This window comes from Wolffia australiana, chromosome 18 (assembly GCF_029677425.1).
Source record: "Wolffia australiana isolate 7733 chromosome 18, ASM2967742v1".
Lineage (NCBI taxonomy): Eukaryota > Viridiplantae > Streptophyta > Magnoliopsida > Alismatales > Araceae > Wolffia > Wolffia australiana.
The window spans coordinates 8,349,068-8,376,286 of record NC_135852.1 but is presented as its reverse complement, the minus strand read 5'-3'; the positions used below and the strand labels follow the sequence as shown (position 1 = coordinate 8,376,286).

The 27,219-nt window shown below is 37.2% G+C and overlaps 2 protein-coding genes across 2 annotated transcripts; one reads left to right on the top strand and one right to left on the bottom strand.

Annotated features, from left to right (window-relative positions):
- Positions 1 to 16,258: 16,258 nt before the first annotated feature.
- LOC144714983 (transcription factor MYB8-like) lies at positions 16,259 to 19,015 on the top strand. Its single transcript, XM_078589816.1, has 4 exons — positions 16,259 to 17,271; positions 17,365 to 17,494; positions 17,736 to 18,055; positions 18,564 to 19,015. Exons 1-4 carry the CDS (start codon positions 17,136 to 17,138, stop codon positions 18,890 to 18,892), a joined length of 915 nt encoding a protein of 304 aa, XP_078445942.1. The 5' UTR covers positions 16,259 to 17,135; the 3' UTR covers positions 18,893 to 19,015.
- Positions 19,016 to 22,110: 3,095 nt separating this feature from the next.
- On the bottom strand, positions 22,111 to 24,922 carry LOC144714831 (uncharacterized). Its single transcript, XM_078589622.1, has 3 exons — positions 24,863 to 24,922; positions 23,379 to 23,930; positions 22,111 to 22,342 (listed from the first exon to the last, which is right to left on the bottom strand). Exons 1-3 carry the CDS (start codon positions 24,920 to 24,922, stop codon positions 22,223 to 22,225), a joined length of 732 nt encoding a protein of 243 aa, XP_078445748.1. The 3' UTR covers positions 22,111 to 22,222.
- Between the last annotated feature and the right edge of the window lie 2,297 nt (positions 24,923 to 27,219).

Here is a 27,219-nt window from a genome sequence, read left to right as displayed (position 1 = left end):
TTGGGCTGAAAAAGGCTACTGATAAACTTAATTTTGAGTGATTAGAATGCCTTAATTAATGTCATTGTGAAATTCAGATTATGCAACTCAATTTATAAATTTACCCCAATACTTATATGTATAGTGTGAATATCAGGAATCGTCCAAGAGAGTCTTAGTAGGTAATGAGACGTGCAATCTGATTAGTGGATTTTGAGCTGAAGTTGGGAGAGGAATATATAGGAGATAATAGGAGATAATAGGATTTCTTGATCTTGTCAAGAAGATCAAGAACCTCACAATGGGTAAAAAGAAATTAGGATTGTGTTTATGAGAAATATATTTAGGCTTCTTGATGTTGAAATCAAGATCAAGAAGTCAGAAATAGAGTAGGGACTAAGATAATGTAAGTGGGAAGGATAATCTATATAGGAGCTGATTCAATTTTCTCAAGAGTTTTTAGGAGGTGTCTAATTTTTAAACTAGAAGGAAATGAAATCTATCTAATTTTTAGTTCATTTTTGTTTTCAGGGCTCAATATTCAACTCAATCAAAATCAGATTTGATTCCTAGAAAGGGCCAGAACATTTCGCCCAAGCCAAGGCGATTTAGAAGAATACAATCTAGAAATCAAGACCAGAAAATGCATTGAAATAAACTCAGAACCTTATTTGATCCAAGAACTTCCTCCTCTGTCTGCTCAGCTGTGGATGGAAGACTCCAGAATGGGCGGAGAGAAAAGAAAAAAAACAGTTTAAGTACCTTGGGTGAAAGGGTAAAGTCCTTTCCCATTTGACTCGGTCGTCCCTTCATTACAAGAGTTCTAGAAATTTTCTGGCGATTTCCACCGTTGGATTGAAAGTCTATAAAGTGAGCAACCCACAACGAAAATTGGAGCGTGATCCAACGGTGGAGTTGCGAGATATGAGGGTTCGAAGTGGGCTGTCTCCCCACTTTACAATTTTCTCTCTCCTCCGCCTCCTCGTGTTCTGTGCTCGTTTTGGCTCTTCTTTTCCGAATTTTTCCCTCCAAAATCATCCAATCTTCTGCTGAAACATATCATCTAAAATATTTTGACTCAAATAAGCCTTTTGTCAAATGTATAAATATATTCTGATATCAAAATGTATTGGAAGAATACCCAAAGAAAATCAGAAAAATCATATACTCACCAAATTAACTTCATTTTGATTTAGTGCTCAATAAGTGGTTCTAATGCAGATAAATGATAATTCCATATGCGAATATGCATTTAAACCACTTTAATACCCCCAGATAACACATATTTATATCATTTTACAACTGAATTTATGTGTTATCAGATACCAAGAAAAAGGAAAAAGTCAATGAAGCTTTGTCATCCTCAATCCCTCAAAGGCTTCCAATGAATGATGTCACCTTATCTATTTCAACTTGGCCCCCTGATAACATGCAATTTTATCATGCAAAATCATGGAATTTATAAGAAATTTTCACCTAAAACATTAATATTGCATGTTATCATTATGAAAATATAAGCAATTACAAAAAAAAGTTGATTTTTTACAATTTTATGAATTTTTAGTTAATTATGCACAATTTTCTGATTTTTATTTTTATGGAAAAATGATTTTTAAAGTCAAAATATATTTTCAAATGAATTTCTTTCAGTTGAAAATATATTCTTATAATTTTTCTGATTTTTTTACATTTTTTTAGAATTTTCTGGAATGATTTAGAGCAAGAAATGAAATTTATTTCATAAAAAAAATCATTCTCGGACTTTTTTTATTCATCACAGGCGTAAATATCGAATTTTTATTGTTTTAAGGGCACTTTTTTGATTTTTTAAACCGCGAGGGGTTTTTTACAATTTTCCAGGCGATTTCTATGGTTTTTCTTTGATTTTCCGGGGGTACGTGGCGCTTCCGCAGAAGGCCACGTCGCCCTCTACTGTTACAAAGCGGAAAAATTTCGCTTTTTCTTAAAAAAAAAGAAAACAAAAAGAAACGAGTGACGTGGCGCAACCAGAACGCGCCACGTCACCCGTTACTGTTCATTTTCGGAGAAAATCGGCTATTTTCGAATAAAAATATATTTCTGCCTCTGTGCGCGCGCGATGCGCCACGCACAGAGGGCCACGTGTCGAGCTCTCGCGCCTTGAGCGCTTTGTACTCACCTCTAGTGTGCAAAGCACACTTATCACTAACCGAAATTTTTCTGTTATGAAGGGGTACGTGGCGCAAATTGGAGGCTTAGCGCTTGAACAAAGGGCCCACCGCGCGGCGAATCAGAGCGCGCCACGTGGATCGGCTAACAACCTGAGGAGAGAGAAATTCAAAAATAGGCCTAAATCTTCAAAAAATCATAACTTTTCACCCTGACATCCAAATGACCTGAAATTTTCAGGGTTTGTTTGTAATAATCCTAACCACCTTTCTGAGCCAAGAACACTATAAATTGGGCTCAGAAAGGTGGCGAAATAGAACTTTGATTTTGAGCTCCAATACAATTGGCCTGGAGGACACAGCTTATTTCAATAGTTCAGATCCGGATTGGGGCCTCTCCAAAGTCTTGTAAGTCTTCATACCTCTTCAGATTCGTGATTTCTTGAAGTTCTAACACGCCAAGGCATAGGCGAAAGGTATATGCCCTAGATTCATGAATTTTTAGAGAGAAGCAGAGGATCTTTGGTTAGAAACCAAAAATTCTATCTTAGGAGTTAGATCTAATCATAATTCAACATTTTCTATCAGTTAGATCTGTCAATTTTGAACAGATCTGACTGTTTAGACAAAAATCCCCAAATTTCATGCACTTTCTCTCTTTAGATTAAACTTTCACTTTCTCTCTCTAAAATTCAAAATTCAAGTTTCAATTCTTTAATTCTCATCAATCTGAACTTCCACACAAAATTTCATTCAAAAATTCTCTCATTCAATACCTTAATCCTAAAAATTTCATAAACTCTCTTAATTTTCTCTCTCTTCAAGTCTCTTACATTGAAATTCCACTTAAATTCACTAATTCACTCAGAAATTCTTGCAGACTGCCTCTCTAGGGTTCGACTCCTTACTCATCATTTTACTAAAATCTAAATTGAGAAAGGAATTATAAATTTCATTGCATAAGCCTAAGCAAACAACGACAAATTAGCGATTATAAACCGTAAAATTTAGGCTTATCAATTGGCGCCGCTGCCGGGGAGGCACAGTGATTGCCAAATTTCTAAAATTAATGTTTCAGTTTTTCCTGTTATATTTCTTGAATTTACATGACAGTGCAGACTCTGAAAGTGTGGATACATGAGGCTCCAATTAGGTGAATTCTTGACCTACTCTTTCAATTTTGCACTCTTTTATCATCTTGGTTGTTAGATTGATAAAGTTTCAGAGGAAAATATTTTCTATGAATAATCATGTCTAATAATTTTCAGAAAACTCCAAATTGTGGTCAATATAACCAACATAATAATCATGTAAATTATTTCTCTCAATATCAAAATGATTACATGTATGATCCAAGTGCAAGTGATTTTACATACAATGATCATCATTTGAATTCTAATTATTTGTCTCAAAATTCATTTAATTCTTGTGCTTCCAACTCATTTAGTTATCATGCTAATGAAAATCAGTCATCTAGATCACCGCATTATCCTTTCAATGATGATTTTCATACTCATGAATCTCCTACTCATGAATCCCATTCACATGCTTATTTTCCTACTCATGAATCCCATTCACATGCTTATAATGGTTTCAATAAGAAATATAGAGACTCTTATCCTAAATCAACTTATTCTGAAAAATCTGAACAGATGAATCATCACTCAATTTATGGAATTCAAAATCATGAGAATAATAATTTTATGAATTCCAAGCATTATTCTCCAAGTCATTATAGCATAGACAAGTGTGATCATAGTTCTTCGTTTGAATTACTCCATGGAACAACCCAACATAGAAGTCATCTATTAAAGGGAAATATTGGGTTTGTAGAGGATAATCATGAAAATGATCTTAAATGGTTGACATATTTTAGTGATCATGGTGAATTTTTGAAGTTGAGATACTTTGAAGGCATGATTATGCTACAAAATGAAATCAAATATAGCTTTCCGGAGTTAAGAAATGATATGCAGAAAGTTAGCTTTATTTCTGAAATGTCAAAAGCCAATGATTTAGTTTCAAAGTGGTGGAATTCTTTAGAAAGGGATTTTACTAATGAGGAAAAAATTTATCTTTTAAGGAAAAAACAGTGGATTGAAAAGAGTGTGGAGAGATATTTAACAATTATATTTTTCGTGGCACATATGAAACCAAAGGGACTGATTTTCATAAAAATTATGATGATGTTTCAATTTTCCCTGTTGTTGATAGATGTGATATTTCCACTGATGATAACATTGATCCCAAATTGTTGTCATTTTCCAGGGACAAAACTGAAGAATTTGAAGAAAGGGAGAAGAAAAGGCAAGAAGAAAAATTTGAACTTTTGAGGAGAATAGAGAAATGTGAAAAAGAGCTTGAAGAAAAGTCCAAAAGTAAAATCATGGAAGGTCCTTTCTCAACTCATAATTTGGTTGATGTCGAAAATACGCTGCATGAACATAGCATTTCATCACTCGTAGAGCCTTATAGTAAAAAACATGATGAACTCAATGCTAAGCATGAGGAGATGGATGAAGAAGTAATGCCAAATGTAGTTCAGAAAATTCAACGAATGAAAGTAAGGGATATGAGCAGAAGGATGAGGAAGAAGAGAAAGGGAAGATGATAGATTATGAAAGCAATGATCCTGATGAGGAGACGAATGAAAGCGAAGGATATGAGAAGGACGATGAGGAAATCGATGAGCTTAAATCATCTCATGACTTTATTCCATTTGTCTGGGATTTAGGATTTAGGGTCAAAACAGACATGGAAAATTATATGAGTGATGACGATGATACTATTTCAGATCTTCATCTACTCTTCTCGGAAGAAGTGACTGTCAATGATGATAATAATCTTTTAGAAGTGCAAGATGAAATAACAGCAACTAATGTGGATCTTAATGATGACTCATTACAGATTTTTGATGAAAGAGAGCTAAACAATTCAAATGAGATGATTATGGACAATACAATGGATATTGTTGAAATTGGTGGAGGAAGAGAAGTAAAAATGAGAGAAATTTTAGTTAACAGTGACCAGTTGAGACACCCATGTATTTTCTGGAGAAAAAACAAATTTTCTGTCTTAAATGTCATTCATCATTTAGGAATCAAGCCAATTCATGAAAAATCCATCATTAAATACCTTGATTTTCATTTACCTTCCATCTTAGACAAAGGTATTAATGGATGCATTACAATTCCACTTGTAAAGAAAATATTTTTCACAGACTGGCATAATCATTTATTTCAAAGTTCAATTTTCCATGTGATTATCCATATTCTCTTAAACAACTTTTCTTTAAAAGGTATGCATCGAAATACAACTAAACGAAAGATACTTTTGTTTAGTTTGAATGACTTGAAAGCTTTTAAAGAGAATCATTTTAAAAGGATTTCATCAAACTATTCAATACTTAACCCATCAAACAACAGACTAAATTTACAGAAAATTTTATTTTTTGATTGGCATAATCATTATATGGAAAAGAGATATACTTTATGCATATCATTCTTCGAATTTATTCATGATGTATCTTTTCCTAAATTTTTCAAGAAGTTAGGCATAAAAATTTTTCTGAAGTATAAGTTTGTCCACATGGGAATTGATCATCTTAAACCAAAAAGAAAAGCACATCATATGCATCATTTTCATCTACATCAAATTTCAATTTTTTACTTACCATGTATTGAACTGAGAATTTCTTGGAGATCACAATATTGTGATGATTTGCCTTCTCAGGAAGATAACAGGTCTCTGAAAGGTAACACATTCAGCCTCTGAGGTAACAAATTTAATTAAATAAAATTCTCATTTCTAAAGTTTCTTTCCATATTTTACTTCTCTTAATAAAAGCTACTCTTTCTGTTAGTTCTTTTTATGCTTTGTATCGCTATTTCTATAAGTTTGCTGCTAATAAATTTTTTTCTTGGTAGTGATCAATACTTGTTCTAATCCTTTAAACGTCTACCAGATTTTTTTTCATGCTCTAGTGCGCCTTGGAATTGTCAGAAATGTCACCTTCGTCGGTTTGAAATTTCTAACCCCTACCTTATGAAATTTAAATTCTTATTCATGCATGAGGACATTGCATCATCCAAGTAGGGGGGAGAGGGGTGAGAAAACTTTATTAAATGGCTAAGACCACTATTTCTAATTACTTTGGAAATATATTCCCTCTTCACAATTACTTTTGATCTTAATTGCAAGAATGAAGCAAAAAAAAAAACAATTTTTTTTTAAGGGATTACTCCCTTGTGTTGGCATGTTTTCTTGCTTTATTTGTTTTCTTTGCTTTTAAGTGATAAGCAATTGAGAAATATCTTCCATTTACTGTTTGCAACTCCTACCACTTGATTTTTCTGCATTTATGACCATGAATGAATAGTAGAGAGGAAGAACTCATATTTTTTTACCTAGTGGTGAGGTAGATGTTTCTTTGATTGTAATCAACCATAACCCAACTTTGATGAGAACTTTTTTATCCTTGAGCATAAAAATGTGTGTAGAGAAGTTAGGCTTTTCAAGCGGATCATGAGCATGTTAAGGAGGAATAAATTATGATTTTAGGCAATGTGGGAGTCATTTCTAAGTTGTTGAGATAACTTTTTGAAATGGTTGAGAAATCCTTGAGATTCTTGAAGGTTTGGTAAACCACTAAGACTTCAAGGTTCATAAAAATTCTATTTCAAAAACACTCTAGCTTGACCAAGTCGCTCCTTCCCCCCTAGACAAAAGGACGTAATAAACCGCAAAAGGTGAAAATCTTCAAGGGAACTACGCTGTCAAATCTACATTTGCAACAAAAAAGAGTGGGTTAGTTGCAATGGCACATGTACAGTGAAATAAGTGGCTCGGCCGAAAATAAGTGCCCCCGCAACTAGCTAAGTGAGAATTTTGAAAGAATTTTTTCCAAAAAAAAAAAAACTGCAATTTGTAGAAATGAGACAAGCACCTTGCCCAAAAATCTTTTATAGCCTAAGGGAAATAAAAGTCCAAAATCTAGGGAGGGGGAATTAATTTTCAAATCTTCTTTTCTTCTAATTATGGCCTTGAATCATCTTAGTGAATCTGGACATAAGGAGTCTCGGATATTTCCCTTATTCGATTAGTTATCTTTTGATGATAAATATTTGATCCTTGCATTCCTGCAAAGGTTAATGCCTAATTTTCATGGTTATTTTCTTCTCAAGATGTGATTGATATTAGAAACACTTCATGCACATCTATTCTTATTTTCATGGATAAAGAAGGAAAGTCAAAGTGAATTGAATGTCATTGCTAAGGGACTAGCAATGTTTAAGTAGGGGGGTATGATAACATGCAATTTTATCATGCAAAATCATGGAATTTATAAGAAATTTTCACCTAAAACATTAATATTGCATGTTATCATTATGAAAATATAAGCAATTACAAAAAAAAGTTGATTTTTTACAATTTTATGAATTTTTAGTTAATTATGCACAATTTTCTGATTTTTATTTTTATGGAAAAATGATTTTTAAAGTCAAAATATATTTTCAAATGAATTTCTTTCAGTTGAAAATATATTCTTATAATTTTTCTGATTTTTTTACATTTTTTTAGAATTTTCTGGAATGATTTAGAGCAAGAAATGAAATTTATTTCATAAAAAAAATCATTCTCGGACTTTTTTTATTCATCACAGGCGTAAATATCGAATTTTTATTGTTTTAAGGGCACTTTTTTGATTTTTTAAACCGCGAGGGGTTTTTTACAATTTTCCAGGCGATTTCTATGGTTTTTCTTTGATTTTCCGGCGGTACGTGGCGCTTCCGCAGAAGGCCACGTCGCCCTCTACTGTTACAAAGCGGAAAAATTCCGCTTTTTCTTTTAAAAAAAAAAAAAAAAAGAAACGAGTGACGTGACGCAACCAGAACGCGCCACGTCACCCGTTACTGTTCATTTTCGGAGAAAATCGGCTATTTTCGAATAAAAAAAAATATATTTCTGCCCTCTGTGCATAGCGCGGTGCGCGCCACGCACAGAGGGCCACGTGTCGAGCTCTCGCGCCTTGAGCGCTTTGTACTCACCTCTAGTGTGCAAAGCACACTTATCACTAACCGAAATTTTTCTGTTATGAAGGGGTACGTGGCGCAAATTGGAGGCTTAGCGCTTGAACAAAGGGCCCACCGCGCGGCGAATCAGAGCGCGCCACGTGGATCGGCTAACAACCTGAGGAGAGAGAAATTCAAAAATAGGCCTAAATCTTCAAAAAATCATAACTTTTCACCCTGACATCCAAATGACCTGAAATTTTCAGGGTTTGTTTGTAATAATCCTAACCACCTTTCTGAGCCAAGAACACTATAAATTGGGCTCAGAAAGGTGGCGAAATAGAACTTTGATTTTGAGCTCCAATACAATTGGCCTGGAGGACACAGCTTATTTCAATAGTTCAGATCCGGATTGGGGCCTCTCCAAAGTCTTGTAAGTCTTCATACCTCTTCAGATTCGTGATTTCTTGAAGTTCTAACACGCCAAGGCATAGGCGAAAGGTATATGCCCTAGATTCATGAATTTTTAGAGAGAAGCAGAGGATCTTTGGTTAGAAACCAAAAATTCTATCTTAGGAGTTAGATCTAATCATAATTCAACATTTTCTATCAGTTAGATCTGTCAATTTTGAACAGATCTGACTGTTTAGACAAAAATCCCCAAATTTCATGCACTTTCTCTCTTTAGATTAAACTTTCACTTTCTCTCTCTAAAATTCAAAATTCAAGTTTCAATTCTTTAATTCTCATCAATCTGAACTTCCACACAAAATTTCATTCAAAAATTCTCTCATTCAATACCTTAATCCTAAAAATTTCATAAACTCTCTTAATTTTCTCTCTCTTCAAGTCTCTTACATTGAAATTCCACTTAAATTCACTAATTCACTCAGAAATTCTTGCAGACTGCCTCTCTAGGGTTCGACTCCTTACTCATCATTTTACTAAAATCTAAATTGAGAAAGGAATTATAAATTTCATTGCATAAGCCTAAGCAAACAACGACAAATTAGTCATTATGCCAAGGATTTGAGCTTTAAAATAATATTAATATTTTAGGTATGTTTAAAACATCATTTTAATAAAGATATCACCATTGGATAGTAATTTCTTCATGTAATTATTTTTCATTAAATCATCATTAAATTCAGAGTTAAACACTAGAAGTAGTAAATAGGGTTCTGAATAACTTATTCAACATATCAAATGAAGACAAATCTATAAAAATACATGAAAAGTGTTAGAAAATATGTTTATCTTCATTTCATAGAAAATACAAGTCCAAGATACATGATTTGACTTGTTCAGCGTATGGTCAAACAGTAGCCTTTTAGTAACTACATCTCTTATTTTATCTTCACTTACAATCAGTCAACTAGTTGATGAGGACCTATTGTGCTTTGATCACAACCTTATTGAGGCATGAATTACTGTGAACATTCATCAAAACACACATTAAAGCATTGTGCTGAAATGCCCTTAAAACTTAATCTTCAGAAACAAATGAATATAAATAATTATCTACCTCTAGTTGTCATTAATTTTATATGACATAATCAATGATGAAGGCCATAATTTTAGATTTCAAACACCATATCAAAATATCATGATTCAAATTTAAAATAGACCAATTTAAAATCCGCAAGTTTGATGATTCTATCCATTGAATGAATTGGTGTGAGTTCAAACAATACTAAAATGGCGTATTAGAAGTTTGGCTATGTGTCACTCTTCGTTTGATAAATTTGTGATTTTCAAATATTTATACCTATTTTCAGCTTAAGTAAGGCCATATTGAATTCTAAGATTTGGAATTTTGATATTTTTTCGTACTTAAAAAATCTCTTTAGACTATATTGAAGAGTGTAAACAAGATAATCATGCATTCTCTCCAACATGATTACGTATCAAGATATATGCTAATTATTTTTGTACAGGATTATGCCTGAGGTAATAATTCAATTTTAATTAAATATGTTCTACAATGCTTTAACCCCAAAGGAACATAGAATCAATATTATTGGAGAATGATGCATGGGATTACATATGAAAAAGTTCTCAAATTTACAATCACCTATATTTTATATTTTTATATATATGAAAAATCTAAAATATTTATATTTAATATTTAATTAATATATTTTATATTCATAATATATATAACTTAATATGTTCTTTTAACAACTTTTTCCTCGACTGGGTCTTTTATACCCAACATTTGTTTATTTATATTTTTCATTTATGTTTTACTGATTCTCAGTGTCACTATGACATGGACTTTCTATGATGAGTTGAACCTAAGAGGTGATATGCATTGATGATGTGAAATATCGATTAAGATGATCACTAATTCAAGATGTTCCATCATGATTCCACGATACATGATTACTATCATGTCACAACACATAATAGACAACATGATGAGTCAGATGATAAAGTTTGGATTAATAGGATTGATATATGTTATGTTCACCACATTCACGAGACATGCATTATGTGTATGATCAACATGACTGTTCTCAGTTTAGCCCACCTTTCAAACAGCAATGACAAATAGCTTCTCAGTGGAGTCTACTACGTTGAGTCTATATTAGTTTGACTATGTGGGTAAATATGCATATTATTAGTCGAATTGAATAAAATAAAATGAAGCAGTGAATTGTGCATTTGATAAACCCAAGTTGAAAGAAATTTTCTGACGGCATTGATTAGTTAATGTACAATAGAAACAATCAATATTGTAGCGAATGAATAGATATGAATCCAAATATAATTTTTAAGGTAGTAGCACATAAAAAAAACTATAGAGGTTTTTAGAACTGTTTTTTTTCATTTCTTCTGAAAATGACTTCGATCGCTCTAGCAGATCTCATCACAGCCAGACAAGTCTTGGTGGGAGCAGGGCAGACAAACATCCAGGTGTGGTCCTCACTTTGACCTATGGCGAAAAGTATTTTTTCCAGGGCAGAACTATGGTATTACATTAATAATTTTTAACAGGTTTACCGAAATGACAGTACATGGTTATCCATTACCTGTTCCTTTGCCTTTTCTTTTGTATATGGACGGCTCTCAATAGGTAGCTGATCAATCCTCAGTTTACTTCGTTCTTTCATGTTAATGTCTAGCCTAGGTGATGGTGATTGATTATGTTTCATCAATTATGAAAAAAAATCTTGATGGTGTTGTCTGATCATTTAGCAAATATTAGTTTTGTTTTAAAATACTAAATCTAATTCATAATTTAAACATTTTGACATCACAAAAATCAGACATATTCTCTCTCTCCCATTACGTCCATTTTTTCTTGTCTCTCTCTCTTTCTGTCCATTTTCCCCACTCTCTATCTATACTTCCCTCATCCCTCGGCCTTTACTCTCTTTTGTTGGGAAATATTATTTTCCCCTGGAAGTTAGGTTAGCAGTTAAGGGTTTGAAAAATCATCATACAAAGTTGAAACTCTTCCATTAATTATAGAAGGTTCCTATTCCCTGTCTTCAAGATTTCTTTAGAAAGCTTATTTGTAAAGTTGCTTTAAAAGGTGTAATTTTGCACTATAAATGTGCAGGTAATGTGCTCATTAAATTAAAGTGAAGTTCTTCCATCTTCCTTACTCTCTTTTCTCTCTTGTTCCTTGAAGAGAGCCATGTTTGTTCCAGCATCTTTGTGCGTTGATGATGGGGACCATCTAGCGCTGAAGACCGGTCTCAGTTAGCACGTGGGGTGTGGCTGAAGGAGAGACCTGACCTTCGCGTATTCGCCCTGGTCAACAGGCCCTTGAAGGTTGACATTATCCTCGTTCGTGGTTTTATGGTTTCTTTTCAGTGTAGGCCTTGTATGTGGGATAAAGTATTTGTTTGTGTGTCGGGCTTATGTAATAGGGCCCACGGGTTTGCATATTCAGGCTGACACATTTAGGCCTAGGTGTGGGCCTCTCTGTATAGGGCAGGGGTGGCCCTAGGACTGTGTCATGTGATCCTAATCCCTTTTTCCCAACGGAAAGGCCCATATTCACCCTATGTAAAAAGGGGGGGACCACACTTTGAAGAAGAGAAAATAAGGGAAAACAAAACATAAGAAAAGTTATGTTTATTTCATTTTTGTAATTTTGAGTTTTCTTCATTATTTACAAAAAATGCCCTTCTGATTTTGAGGATTCCCTGGGAAACCCTAGCTGCTGCCGTCGCCACTCGCGGGGTTACCCGCCCAAGCGGCTCGACCGCTTGCTCAGCTGCCAGGCCGCTTGCCTGACCGCCAGCCCGCTTGCCCGTGCCATCGCAGTTTGCACTGTCATAGGCCGCGCTCGCCCACACTGCAGGTGCCTCGTGCCCCTGGTGCCGCAGCACGCACTCGCACCTGCCATTGCAGCCCCATGCATGCTTACATCGTAATGCCCCCCGCTGCCTCTGCGCCGACGCATCACCGCATTATTCCCTATTGCTGCGTCACCTCCATGCTGCCGCATTACCTCCACGTTGCCGCGCCGTCTCGGCACCTTCGCGTCATTGCACCATCTCCATGCTGTTGTGTCCCCCCCCCCCCCTTCCGCGCCATAGGGCCGCCTTTGTGCCGCCATGCCACATCCGCACTGTTGTGTCCCTCTGCATGTCGCCTTCACAGGTAAGCTCACCTTACATGTGCACGTTCTCTACTTCCATCAGTACCTCACGAATGCGACTCCACCGTCGGGGTTAGCGTAGTGAGAGATAGGACTAACGTCTTGAGAGATAGGACTATTCACCTTACGCCCATGATTGGACCATCTAGGTTGTGCGCACAAGCGACAGTAGCCGTGCTCACATTGTCGGTCGTCAACCTGACGTCCGGGTCATTGAGACCATAGTGGCATACCCAGGACCCTCTTGCAGTGGTTTATTGGTTGTCGGTGTCTTCAACGCCAGGTTTATACTTCTTGTTGACTTTTTTACGTGCACATACGCATCATCATCCACTTGCATTACATTCACCCAATTGATGCCGGAACGGACAATCGATCCTGTCCTCTCATTCCACATCAGTTGACAGACACATAGATGGAACTTGTGATTGATAGATAGAGCCTTGTTTGTTCCAACATCTTTGTGTGTTGATTATTCTATCCCGTGTTTTCTTGAGAGAGGGTCTGTGTTCGACATCCCAACTCTGAGGGATAATTTGACTGAATAACCTAACCATGAATCCATCGAGTTGTCAGTGTACTCCCCTTCTCCAATAAAAAACCGTCACGCCTATCAATGAATAAAAACATTTATTTCGTTCACTTCCAGTTCCAGTTCTATGCATGTTTATATAGTCCTGTCCTGAACGTTACTCTGCAAATTAACTAGCAGAGTTTGATGACGGCAGAAACTTAAGTGTGACGCGGCGACGGATTTGCATGCATGCCGTCTTCATACGAGAAGATCGTTTAGGGTGGAGACTTGCAGTTTATCGTCTCTGACACCTCAATAAGATGACGTAGAAGAAAAATACATCATTAATGTGCAGAATATCCTTCGTTTCCTGCGCCTAATGATCTGTGCGAATCGTCAGCCCGCTTCTTCTGGGATCCTCTTCTACCTCTAATACTCTTCTCCAGACCTATATCATCACTATTATCGTCTCTGACGATATGATGTACTTGAAATCTATCTCTCAATCTTATCTAAATCTATCCATCAATCTTATCTTAATCTATGTATAAATCTATCTATGAATCTATCTATCTCTCAATCTTATCTAAATCTATCTATCAATCTTATCATAATCTATGTATAAATCTATCTATCAATCTTATTTAAGTATGTATATAAGTCTATCTATCTTGCAATCTTATCTAAGTTTGTGTATGAATCTATCTATCAATCTTATCTAAGTCTGTGTAAAAATCTATATATCAATCTTATCTACGTCTGCGTATGAATCTATATATCTATCAATCTTATCTAAGTTTGTGTATGAGTCTATCTATCTATCAATCTTATCTAAGTCTGTGTATAAATCTATCTATCTATCAATCTTATCTGAGTCTGTGTATAAATCTATCTATCTATCGATCTTATCTAAGTCTGTGTATAAATCTATCTATCTATCAATCTTATCTGAGTCTGTGTATAAATCTATCTATCTATCGATCTTATCTAAGTCTGTATAAATCTATCTTTCAATATTATCTAAGTCTGTGTATAAATCTATTTATCTATCAACCTTATCTATCTATCTATCTAATCTATCGACCCAGCCTCCCGTTCATCCATTTGTCGATCTGTCTATGTTTCCATGATGTTTTGCCTTTGTGGGTGTGTGGTATCGCATCGAATGTTTTTATGAGTCTCATTCAACAAGATTAAATGGGAGGGAGAGAGAGATTAAATAATTGTTTGCCATCTATCCCCAGATCTGCGTAAATTTGCCGTGATTTGCGCATAATTCGTACGCCTTATCCCGTCTTCTCATGGTCTACTTTACATCAACTTCGACTGATTTTCTCTCTTAAATCCTCTCTCCTCTGTCAAGATAATCATGGAAACTTCACACGTATCTACTATTCGGTATGGTGCATCGGAGTTATTCTGAGATGGAAATTTCCCACGACCCGTTGACTACAGTGCGCCAAATTAGGTTAAAATTTTGCTGCCGCGTCGGCCCAGGGTTATCCGTGATGTATACAGTCAACAAAGGAACGAAAACAAAGCCAATAATTGCGCCCAACGGAGAGAAGTAAAGAGATGGATAAACTTTTAGATATATACGTATATATTAGACTGAGAGGGGGAGAGAGAAGAGATGGAAAGAGCGACAGATAATTACAGAGGAAAAGATATAAAGAGAAAGAGAGGAAACCGAGATGGAAAGAAATAAATAATAGGTGAGAAGAGAAAGATGGGTGAGAGAGGAAGAAAAATTGTGGGAGATAGGAGAAAATGATAGATACGATGGAGAGAGAGAGAGAGAGAGAGAGAGAGAAAGTGAGACGTAGACAGAGTGAGAGAAACAGATAGAGAAAGAAGGTGAGAGGTAGACAGAGGGGGAGAAATAGATAGAGAGAGAACGTGAGAGGTAGACATAATGGGAGAAATAGATACAGAGAGAACGTGAGAGGGAGACTGAGTGGGAGAAATCGATAGAGAGAACGTGAGAGGTAGACAGAGTGGGAGAAATAGATAGAGAGAGAACGTGAGAGGTAGACAGAGTGAGAGAAATAGATAGAGAGAGAACGTGAGCGGTAGACAGAGTGGGAGAAATAGATAGAGAGAGAACGTAAGAGGTAGACAGAGTGAGAGAAATAGATACAGAGAACGTGAGCGGTAGACAGAGTGGGAGAAATAGATAGAGAGAGAACGTAAGAGGTAGACAGAGTGAGAGAAATAGATACAGAGAACGTGAGAGGTAGACTAAGAGAGAGAAAACGAGAGAGACACAGAGAAATAGATGGAGAGAGTGAGAACAAGAGAGATAAACAGATGGAGAGAGATAGACAAAGAGATAAACAGATGGAGAGAGAAATAGATGGAGAGAGTGAGAACAAGTGAGAGAAACAGATGGAGAGAGATAGACAGAGAGATAAACAGATGGAGAGCGATTGACAGAGAGATAAACAGGTGGAGAGAGTGAGAACAAGAGAGAGAAATATATGGAGAGAGAAAACGAGAGAGATAAACAGGATGAGAGAGACATAGATGGAGAGAGTTAGAACAAGAGAGAGAAAACGAGAGAGATAGACGGGCATAGAGACAGAATACATAGAAAGAGAGAGAGAGAGAAGAGTATGTAGAGAGCGATGGAGATAGAGGGATAGAGAGAGAGAGGCCGGTGATAAGAAATTAAACAAAGCACTAAAGCAGGGGATTACGAGGGACGTGACCCTCTCCTCTATCATTCCATCGGCACGTTTCGCGATCGCTATTTCGACACATTAACTTCAGAGAGGCCCCTGGCTTTACGATCCCATTCACTAGTACAGCCTTCTGTGCGCCGTCACGTCACCGGACTATTTCTCTCTCTGCCTCGCTTTTCTCACTCTCACTTCTCTCTTCTCTCGTTCGCCGTATTTACCGCGCCACTCGTGCGCGATCCGCGGTCGCCAGCAGTCAACGGCGACATCCTTGGAGACCTGCACAGATGAGGTGATCGTTCCACCGCCGCTGTAGACGTGCGAGGCTGGCGGCGCCGCCTTGTTTCGCGCTGTTGGCTGAGCTCATCCGATAGCGGCGCGAGTGGACTAGACGAGAAAGCCAGAGAGAATAATGAACAATTGAACAGAAGGCGCCGCCTCGCTTTGAGATAGCCATCATGACGTAGAGACCTGGACTCGGCCCTCCCCTGCCATCCCTTCTTAATAAATGAAGATCCTGAGTAGCTTCTAGAGAGAGAAAAGAGGCGCTGACACCTTGTTTTCTTCTCATTTCTGATATTCTGAAACGAAGGGGGGGGTTGTCAGATGTTTCAGATGCTTCTGATTCTGAGAAGGATAACAGTGGGGGAGAGATTTCCGCAAGAAGATTTCCCAGGGTTATTTCTCTCTCTAGGACGAGGTGCTCAGTGTTTCCTCCTATTTACTTGAAAAGGGGCGCCGTAGATGGGGAGACAGAATGGGACGGCCTATCCTTTGACTTTCTTCTCTTTCATATCCCTTTCTCCTTGTATACTTGAACTTTTAAGCGCTCTCTCCGACTGTCTCACTTGATCTATCTCTCTCTCTTCTATCACTCTCCCCCTTCTCTCTGGTCTCTACTGCCCCCCGGTGTCCTAACATGAACTTTTTAAGTCTCATATATCTCTCTCCCTCCATATCACTCTCTGGCCCCTCGTTCTCATATCATACTTGAAACCTTGAAGCCCCATCTCTCTCTCTCTCTCTCCCCCTCGCTCTCCTAGAATACTTAAATCTCTGAAGCATCTCTTCTCTCTTTTCTCCTCGCGTCTTCTCTATGGTATGCTGCTACATCTTCTCCCGGATCATTCTGTCACCACTCTTCGAACCCAAAACTCCTGAGAGAGAGAACTTGAGCGTGAAGAAATGGGAAGAGCTCCATGCTGCGACAAGGCGACTGTGAAGAAAGGACCGTGGTCTTCAGAAGAGGATAAGAAGCTTAGGGACTTCATCGAGAAGCACGGCACCGGAGGAAACTGGATTGCACTTCCGCAGAAGGCCGGTGAGAACTGACCGGGAAACATCTCTCTTTCTCTCTCTCTCTCTCTCTCCCCCCCCCCACATAACGTGTTATATCCCTTATTCATCTATGCAGGCCTGAGAAGATGCGGCAAGAGTTGTAGGCTCCGCTGGTTAAACTATCTGAGACCTAACTTAAAACATGGCGCCTTCACCGAAGAAGAAGACATGATTATTTGCAATCTATTTGCTAGAATCGGAAGCAGGTTGCTCTACATTTCTCACTTTTTATCCATCTATCTACCTTTCTTTTCTTCCCATCTATCTATACTTATATGCACGATTGTAAGCGCATATGTTTACACTTATACAGGTATGTTGTATGTATGTGTATCTATCTATTTCAACGCATGAAACATTCTTCCTATCAGTCGAAATATCAATTTATTAAATCTATCTAAAAATTTATCTCGATGATGGTTTCTGAGTTCTTCATGGCTTCTGAAGGTGGTCGGTAATAGCCTCCCAGTTGCCTGGTAGAACGGACAATGATATCAAAAACCACTGGAACACAAAGCTGAAGAAGAAGCTCTTACGCCCCGCCGCTAGTCAGAAAAATCAGCTGCCAATGAAACGTGGCGAGCTAATGTTGCCTCCTTTTTCCACCGATGTTGATCCAACGGCTCAGAGCTCTCTATTACATGCGCTCGGAAACTTCTGCGAAGACCCCAGTCTCCTCTCTCCTCAGTCTCCTTGTTACAGCACTCTCATCCACGGCCCTCCTCATCATATCCATCCTGGCCTCAATGGCGTCATCTCATATGGAGGTATATGAAAAACCGGTGACCTAAATATTTGCGGGTTATTGTTTGATTGATTTGCCGAGAATATTTTGAAGTTAGTGGATATTCTGATTCATTAAATTATCCAGTTGCGTTAACCGATAATTAGAGTAATAGATTGATAGAGAATCTATGGACATTAATAAGTGGACAGATGGATCAATACACAGATAAGTGGATTGATATACAAGAACGTAGTCAAATAGATGCAGAGATAGAGTCAGATTGAATTATAGATTCATACATATCATTCATAGAGTGGTTGATAGAGTTATGAGTGGATAAATAGATCTGTTCGCGGATTACTTGACAGATACATAAATGGAAAGTCGAACGGAGAGATAGAAAGAGATGGACAGGTGGATAGATTGATAGACAGATAGATGGATAGAATGATTGATTGATGGATACATTTATTTATGTCTTCCTCGGTATTGTTTCCGACCTAGATTGCGTTTCATCCATGACCCATGCTTGATTTTATTACATGCAGGCGCGGAGGGGATTGATTTGATCCAGTGCTGCAACAGCGCATCAGGTGAAAATTTCAATCAGATCAGTGGCGTTCCTGACAATGGATCAGCCCTTCTGTTCAGCTGTCGTCAAAGAAGTTTGGATAGCATTCTCTTAAGCGGCTACGCTGTAGGAGAGTATAGAAGGGAAGTAGAGCCACCGTTGAATAATCTTGAGCAGCTTTTATCCGCCGCGGCTGCCGGATTCATCCCTATCGATCCTGCTCTTGACACTTGCGGTGGTTCATCTGGTCAGGAAAGGAGCGTTTATAAAACACTTAACAGTCTTGGATGGGGATATGAACGGTAGTGTCCAAGTTTACTACTTTCCGTTTGATGTTTGCTCTCATGTCCATAAACGGCCAAGGTTTCAATACCGTTGTCTGATGTATGGATGAAACTTTACTTAATGGAGCGCTGTTTATGCAGCAGTTTTAGGGTTTGATGCAAGAAGTGGATCAAGCATTGATCCACTAGAAAACTGCGTTATGTCTTGATCATTCATGTAAGCGTTAGTTTACAGCTATATTAAATCTACTACGGTTTAGAGGGAAACAATACGACGTAAAGTTCAATGACAGGCTGTTGTAAACGATAGACAACTATCTTATTTTGGATCTCAGTCCATCGGTAAGCTCACTCGGAAGATGCTCTGATTGGAATAAAGTAATAAAAGCCCCGACTCACTATTTATATCAGATCCAACAACGTTCAACTAATATATATAAATGCAAGATGCTCCAATATCTACTTACTGAAAAACATCTACATCATATTCTGAATGCTAAATCTTCCAACCTATCTTTGCATGATGCACGGATTTTCATGTTCACTTATGATTCGAGACTCGAATTTCACCGAAAACTTAGATAATTAAATGAAGAAATATAATCTAACTTCTCAGACATATGAAATTTTATATACTTTCCTTATTCCACACTGTCCCTTGTTTCTGTATAATTTTGCTATACTGCACTACGAGTCAATGATGTTCTAATAGTCTTTGTTGCATGCCAAATACTCTAAAACTAGTCTACTGCTACTTAAAAAAATGTTACCCATTATTTATTTATTCTTAATTTATTTATTTTTCTCCTATCATTCTTACAATACTCTAGCTTTTCCTAAATATACTTCCCTGGATGTTATGCCAATGGACTAAAGCGGCAGTCGATCTTAAATTGTTAGTTTGGTGAGATCCATTGAGGTAATATTTTTTATGATATTATTATTATTTTATTTCCGTCTTTCCTTCACTATTTTATGCTTTCTGAAGATGCATTGTTTATAATAGCAATAAGCTTATTCTAAATTAAGCATTGAAATATAAGATTTTTGTGCAGTAGTAAGATATTCTCTACACTTTAATTTGGATTTCGCTTTCTTGGGATAGAGAATGAAGAATTTTCTTCTAGGAATGGATAAGGATATGTGGCACATACTAATTACAGTTTCTATTAGCCTACTGTGATTTAATGCATCCTTTTGATAGAGATAGAGAAGGTTGTACTAATGTTGGCATTCTGATCCGACTGCGATGATTCCTCTTCATTCCAAAGACTTTATGTTTTTATTCCTAATATTAAAGGATATAATTAAAATTTGCCATGATGTAGCAGTGTATACTTCGATGTAGGAATTTTGGTCCTTTTTCTTAACAGACAGTGACAAAATAGCTGATTTGCATTTATGTAATTCATTATGTAAGAGTCTTTATAAAATTGAGTAAATAACCTTAGTTTACTATAAAATTCAAGTCCATGAAATTCACAAAGGATATTTGCTTAGAGTAATCATTTCGAATCTCAAATTGAGAAATATTCTTTCATTCAGAATTTAATTCTCTAAAAAGTTTAAAGAATTTACTCAATATAAAACAATGCATATAGGTTTTGATAATGACTTCTAAAGAAAATTCGAATTTATTGCAAACTTGGCCATCATAAATAACATATTTTATGTTTGTGCTGACTATACAAGCCCCAAATGTAACTTTTGACCCCTTGAAAATTATATTTAAAGTCAATATTTTGATTTAAATGAATTTAATAATTCAAACTCCAGAAAAAGTAGATTTTTCCTACATTGTTTCAGTTCCTAAGCTGATCTCAACATCTTCCCTCACTTGACCTGAGCTTAACTGATATAAATGTTTTAAAATAGGGCGAACAAATGATTTATGCCAAAAACAGTTTTTGATACTCATCAAAATACTAAAGGATGAATTTTAAGACAAATGACTTGGCCCTCAATATTCAATTATATGGAATCCTACCTGATAAGTCTACAGGTAGGAGTTATGGAGTATGATTTAGGCCTCTTCTCCTGTGATTTATACCTCTATATTAATATTTTTGTGTAACTTGATATTACAAATTTTATGGATTTTGTTTCAAAATGCCTTACATTTTAATTACTGCATCCACCTATGTGTAATGGTTCATGGTCATGGTGAATTATTCTTCATAAAAATCACCTGTTTATAACATCATGAGGCTTCACTCCTCATCTTTACTGGTGCCAATATTTCCTATTATTTACTCAAGTTACAATACCTTTTCTCATCCTCTATAGACAAATATAGCCATCAATCACCTTATCAATTTATCTGCATGATTTTAATTAGCAGGTGATTGATCTGTGATTACAGCAATCATTTATCTGAACCATCACAAAGAACGCAAAATTTGGTGCCTTTTTTCCCAATTTCTCTGCTGCAATCACAAAGTTCCCTTAATTAAAACCATTTAATCTTTTTGTTCTGAATTCTCCATCATCTGATGACATAGTTGGTGAGTTTTATTTACATCTATCTCTTCATCTTCGTCCACTGATTTTATCTTTAGAGCAGTTCATTTATATTTGAAGAAGGAACTAATATGAAATACAAAAATAACTAAATGGATAAAAGATGGGACACTTTATGGGTTTAGAACACAATGCCTTTCTCCGAACATGATTTGAAATACATACAGTAACATCAACAGTTTACTTTTCTACTTGCTTCCTACCGTTGACATGCTTTTTACCACCATCAATCTTTTCAGACATCACAAAACAATGTGTATTTCAGGTACCATATGAAAACCCAAGGAATTGATTAGGTTCCAGTTTTTTTTTCCTTCAGAATCATTTAATTGAACTTATTTAATTTGAACATGAGACGGTTTTCTAAACCATATCTATAAAATATTCAGGCTCATTTGAGCTTGAATTTAAGCAGGCGAGCCATTTTTTAGAATGATTATTATCCTATTTGATATGGCCAAGTCATCTTGGGCTGTGCATCTACGAACTCATAAGATCATCACTCTTGATGTATTTTGACATTTTAGAAAATATGTCGACAAATATACTTCTATATTTATAGAAAGAGAAGTGTTTCAGAATAGATCTCTCCATCCTTCTCTTTACTATTTATGGATTCCTCTCTCCTCCAAACTCGTCTACCCATGTTCCTCTCACATTTACTTTTAATTCGAGTGTTCATCATAGATGGAACCACAATTGAGTCCATTTTTCTCGATCATACAAAGAAACGATGAGAACGGTTTATGTCTCTCTCTAACTTCCATCTGGGATAGAAACTTGACGGCTAGAGATATGCCATGTATCCTGAAGAGAATTTTTGCCAAGTTCTTCAGGGTTTTTGGCGGTAGCAAAATTCCCGCATGCGCCCGCACTTGCAGTTAATGCATACTTTGGCCACATCTTCAGGCTCTTCTCTTGCCCCTACAATGATTTTCCCCTTACTCTGTAGCTGACCCCAAAAACCCAAAATCACTTTCAGGAGAGATATATGGATAGGTGGATAGAGATTGAGAGATAGATAAGTGATTGATTGATGGAAAAACTATTTGATATATTGGAAAGATACGTGCGTTCAGATTAAGAATAGGTGATGGATGAATGAAAGAAAGAAAGAAAGGGAAGAATAAATATAAAGAGAGAGAGAGATGAGTAGGCTCAGGTAAAGAATAGGCGATTGATAGCTGAAACAAAGAAGAGAGGTTGGTTGCTGGAGGGATTGACAAAAAGAGTAAGGTAGTGAGATGGAGATTGATGGAGAAAGATAGTTATCACGATTGAAGATGTGGGAAAGATAGATGCCACGCAAAATAGGTATGGGTAGATTTGGGTGAGGCATGGATGAATAAGAAATATCAAAGAGAGAGAGAGAGAGATAGAAGAAAAAGAAATATCAAAGATAAAGAAATATCAACTATGACGAGACTAAAAAGAGACAGATCGAAGAAAACGAGAGATCCGAGATAACTAAATACCAATGCGAAGAAAAATCGAAGAAAGAAAGACGGGAGATACAAGAGGGATCAATGAAAAGGAGAGACCATAGAAAGAAAGATCAAAGAAAAATAGAGACCTGAGAGAAAGAGAGAGAGAGAAAGAGAGGTCAAAGAAATAGAGAGATAAAACAGAGAAGACCAACGAAAGAAATATACAGAGAGATCATACACACAGACAGAGAAAGAAAGATAAATAGAGGGATGAAAGAAACATAGAGAGATAGAGATCAAAGAAACAGATGGATAGAAAAAGGGATCGAAGAAACAGTGAGAGAGAGGGATCAAAGAAACAGCGAGAGGGAGATCAAAGAAACATAGAGAGAGAGATAGAGACAAAACACAGACAGAAAGAGAGAGGGATCAAAGAAACATAGAGAAATATAAAACAGAGAGAGAGAGAGAGAGAGAGAGAGAGAGAGAGAGAGAGAGAGAGAGAGAGAGAGAGAGAGAGAGAGAGCGAGAGAGAGAGAGAGCAAAGAAACGATAACGGACCTTTTCCGCGACCGCACCATTCTGCTTCTTGACCGCAGCATTCTTGGACGACTCACCGACCCATGAGCCGCGGCTGGGATCCGGAGAGCCTTCTAATCCGACATCGTTCATGGCTATCGCGTTGTCCACGGCGACGACTGGAAAAGGCATCTTAGCGGGCCGGACTAACTGCATATCTCCGACGGAGGACGAAGATCCCCCGTTTGAATCTCTTCGCCTTTGGTAAACTTGTGGAGTCAGAGAGACAAACGACTGCTCCCCAAATTCACGTTGTGCAACGTTTGTCGCCATCGACGCTTCTCTTTTCGGCGGGGCAGCCGACGGGAAGCTCTCGGCGCTAGTCTGGAGACAAGGGTTAAGGGCGGAGAAGGCGTGGTGGTGGTCGCTGCCGGATCTTCGTCGCTTGTTGTTTGCACAATGCGGACATGGTTCTGCGTAGCCGACCATCTTCTGCTTCTTCTTTTCTTCTTTCTGCAGAAGGTTTCCTGATCTCCTCTCCTTATGGTTGCTCTTCGCCGATACAAGAAAACTTCTGAACGAGAAACGGTGCTTCTTTTAAAGGGACAATTAGAGCCGTTGTACTGGAATTCTATTCGTTATGGTTTGCTGTTGGTCACGTATTCTTAATAGTTTTTTCTTGTAATCATGCCGTTATTCAATCTTCCTGAGTTTTTAAAACATGTTCTTAAGTATGTTATTTATGTCATTATTGTCCCACTCTTTGACGCTTCTAACACTAACATATGTTTCTGTTCAACTAATAAGTATGTTATAAGTTTGTGGCAGGATTAATAAATAGCTCGACAATCAACATGAACATATCTTAACGCAATGGATCAATCATAATATTCGTGTAATAATCACCTCCCCATCTTTTTATATTGATATATTTCACATTAAGGATGACGGTTATGCATCGTAAGATTCCATGAATGACCATTATGGGCCACAGAATATGAGCATCTCCAGTTCACTCATGACAATTCGAAGCTGAATATTTGGGTAATGGACTTTTGAAGTTGAGTCTAGATTGTCAGTGCACAGCTAAGAATCATAAGTAAGATCTCAACAAAGGTAATAAATCTCGATGCCACTTCTATAGTTAAGAGCAATATGCTTAAGTAGGGTAAGTATACTTTTATAATTAAAATAAATACAACTTTAAATATGATAATATTATTGAAAGATGAAATTATTTGTTAGTCGAGAATGCTTCAAGCTTCTATTCCTTTTATTTTTTTATCTTCTTCCTTATTGCCCCTCTAGTTAGTCGTATTCTACTAGGCCCAATAACATTCGGGCCCACTTGTAATCCCATAAGTATGGGAAAACCTAAGAATGGATTAAGTGATTTTTTCCATTCCTTTGAATCTTTCTCTCCCGATACCCTATTCTCAGCTTGACTCGCCACCAGCCTGTAAGGAGGGAGATCAACCATTGACATGTTATCATAGCTCCTGGGCTACTCTGTTGCATGATCTTACCTCAACCCAACTGGAGGAATCAAAGCCAGCAAGACCCCGTGACATGTGGATGACGACCATGTTCTGGGATCCATCTCGATGAGTTGGGGTTAAATGACAAGAGAAGATTAGAGGTTGAATATGTGGGAAGGCTACCTGTCTGCCAAACCTATTACTTGGTGATGGCTGAAGCAAAATGCCGACCAAAGTTGCTTAAGGTTCAAGCCTGAAGAAGATTGTTCACCAAAAATGCCTAAGATTATGGCGGAGATCACATCTTTAGCAGGCCTCAAAGTCGACGGGAAAGACTGGGAGACAATTATTCTGGTAATGTTTCCTATTGTTCCCAAAGTTGTGAAGTTTAATGGCTTCAACTTGATGGATTGGAGTAAATATGTTGAACTTGTCCTAGAAAGTAAAGGGTTGGTTCACCATCTCACTAAGGAGGTGGACCCTGACAATCTGAAGTGTATAATTTGGAAGGAGGATGCAAGTGTCCATGCCTGGTTGCTGGGTAGCATGGAAGGCGACCGATTCCGAAAATATCTGCACCTAAAGATAGCTAAAATATCTGGGATCAGCTACACAGAACCAGCGGCAGAAAAAGCCATGCTCAGAGAATCTTTGAATTGGCGACCAGAGCCACCACACTTGTACAAGAAGACATGTCAGTCACAGATTTTGCGGGGAACTTCAGACACCATGGTGGGAAAGTTATCATCTGAAACCTATCAAGAATCTAGAAGAATGAAAATCTACACTCCGGACTGTACGTTTAGGTTACTTATGGGACTAAACAAAGAGTATGAAGGACTCTGAAGCCAAATCCTCAACTGAGAGTGGGTTCTAGACTTGGAAGAAGCAATAGAACTGGTACTAGATGAAGAAAGGCACAGGACTTATGTGAAAGAAAAAGAAGATGTTGGGTCAGAACTCATGGTTAAAGCCAAATCACAGAAAAACTTGACAGAGGGCACAACAACAAATACTTATAGAAATCCAGGAGAAGATAGTATTGACCAGAAAGCACTATGAGGCAAAACTCAATATAGATCTAATTTATACTGCTCTTATTGCAAAAGAAGGAATCACACCAAAGACACATGTTGGGTCCTACATGGATGACCACACAAACAAGCAGAAGCCTATGTTACTGACTCTAAAGAAGGCGACTCATGTGAAGGAATTGAGCTCCCTACAGTCACTACAGAAGATTATATCAGCTTGCAAAAAGATTTTGAAAAACTCAAGACCATGATAAGCTTCACGTCCATGGCAAGAACAGGTGAGCAATCCACTTATCCCAATCATATTTTGTCTGACTAGATTATCGATGTTGATGCAACAGACCATATGACGCCTTATTGCTCCAAGGGCTACAAATACAATTCTTTCAAAGGAGATAGATGAGTATTCACGGCTAGGGGGGAGAGTCTCCCGGTCACTGGTATTGGAGATGGCAGGCATGGGTCTTATTAAATACATCCTACATGTACCTGGTCTTAGGGCGCACCTTATATCTCATCATAATTTTTTTAAAGATCTAAATCTTGATTTTTCTATGACTCTTGATGTTATTTTTGTTTATGACAAGGCAAATAACCAGAGGACTTCAACTTTTAAGGTGAAGAATGGGCTCGTATATGTGAGCGACATGGACGGTGCTGGTCCAGTGACTTGTTATGCTACACAAGATGTAGAGTGGAGTAGTCAAGTGTCTCGAATCAATCTTATGCATTTTTTACTTGGGCATCCTTCTTTTGAACTTTTGAAACTTCTTTTCCCTATGTATTTCAAAGATGTGAACACTTTCGATATTTATTGTGAAACATGCCAATTCTCTAAGCATAACCACACTTCCGTCAAGGGGAGAAGTGAAAGGAGTGAGACACCGTTTGCACTTATACATTGTGATGTGTGGGGTCCATCCTCTACTACAGCCTAGACAAGAGCCAGATGATTTATTATTTTTGTTGATGACTGTACTCGGTTGATGTGGGCATATCTATTGAAATCCAAATCAGATGTCTCATCAGTCATCCAGGATTTTTTTTCGTACGGCAAAGAATCGATTTGATATTTCCATAAAGAGATTTCACTTCGACAATACAAGTTGCTTGTTTAATGAGGATCTTTCTTCTTATTTTAAGGCACATGGTGTTATTCATGAATCTTCTAGTGTGTATACTCCACAGCAAAGTGAGGTAGCTGAAAGAAGAAATTGTAATGTAATAACCACTGCTCAGTCATTACTCCTTCACTATGAAGTGCCCAAGCGATTTTGGGGCCAAGCTGTCTTAATAGATGTGAATATAATGAACCGATTACCATCAAAATCACTGGGTTACGAAAGCCCAGGAGAGTTGATAATTAAGTTC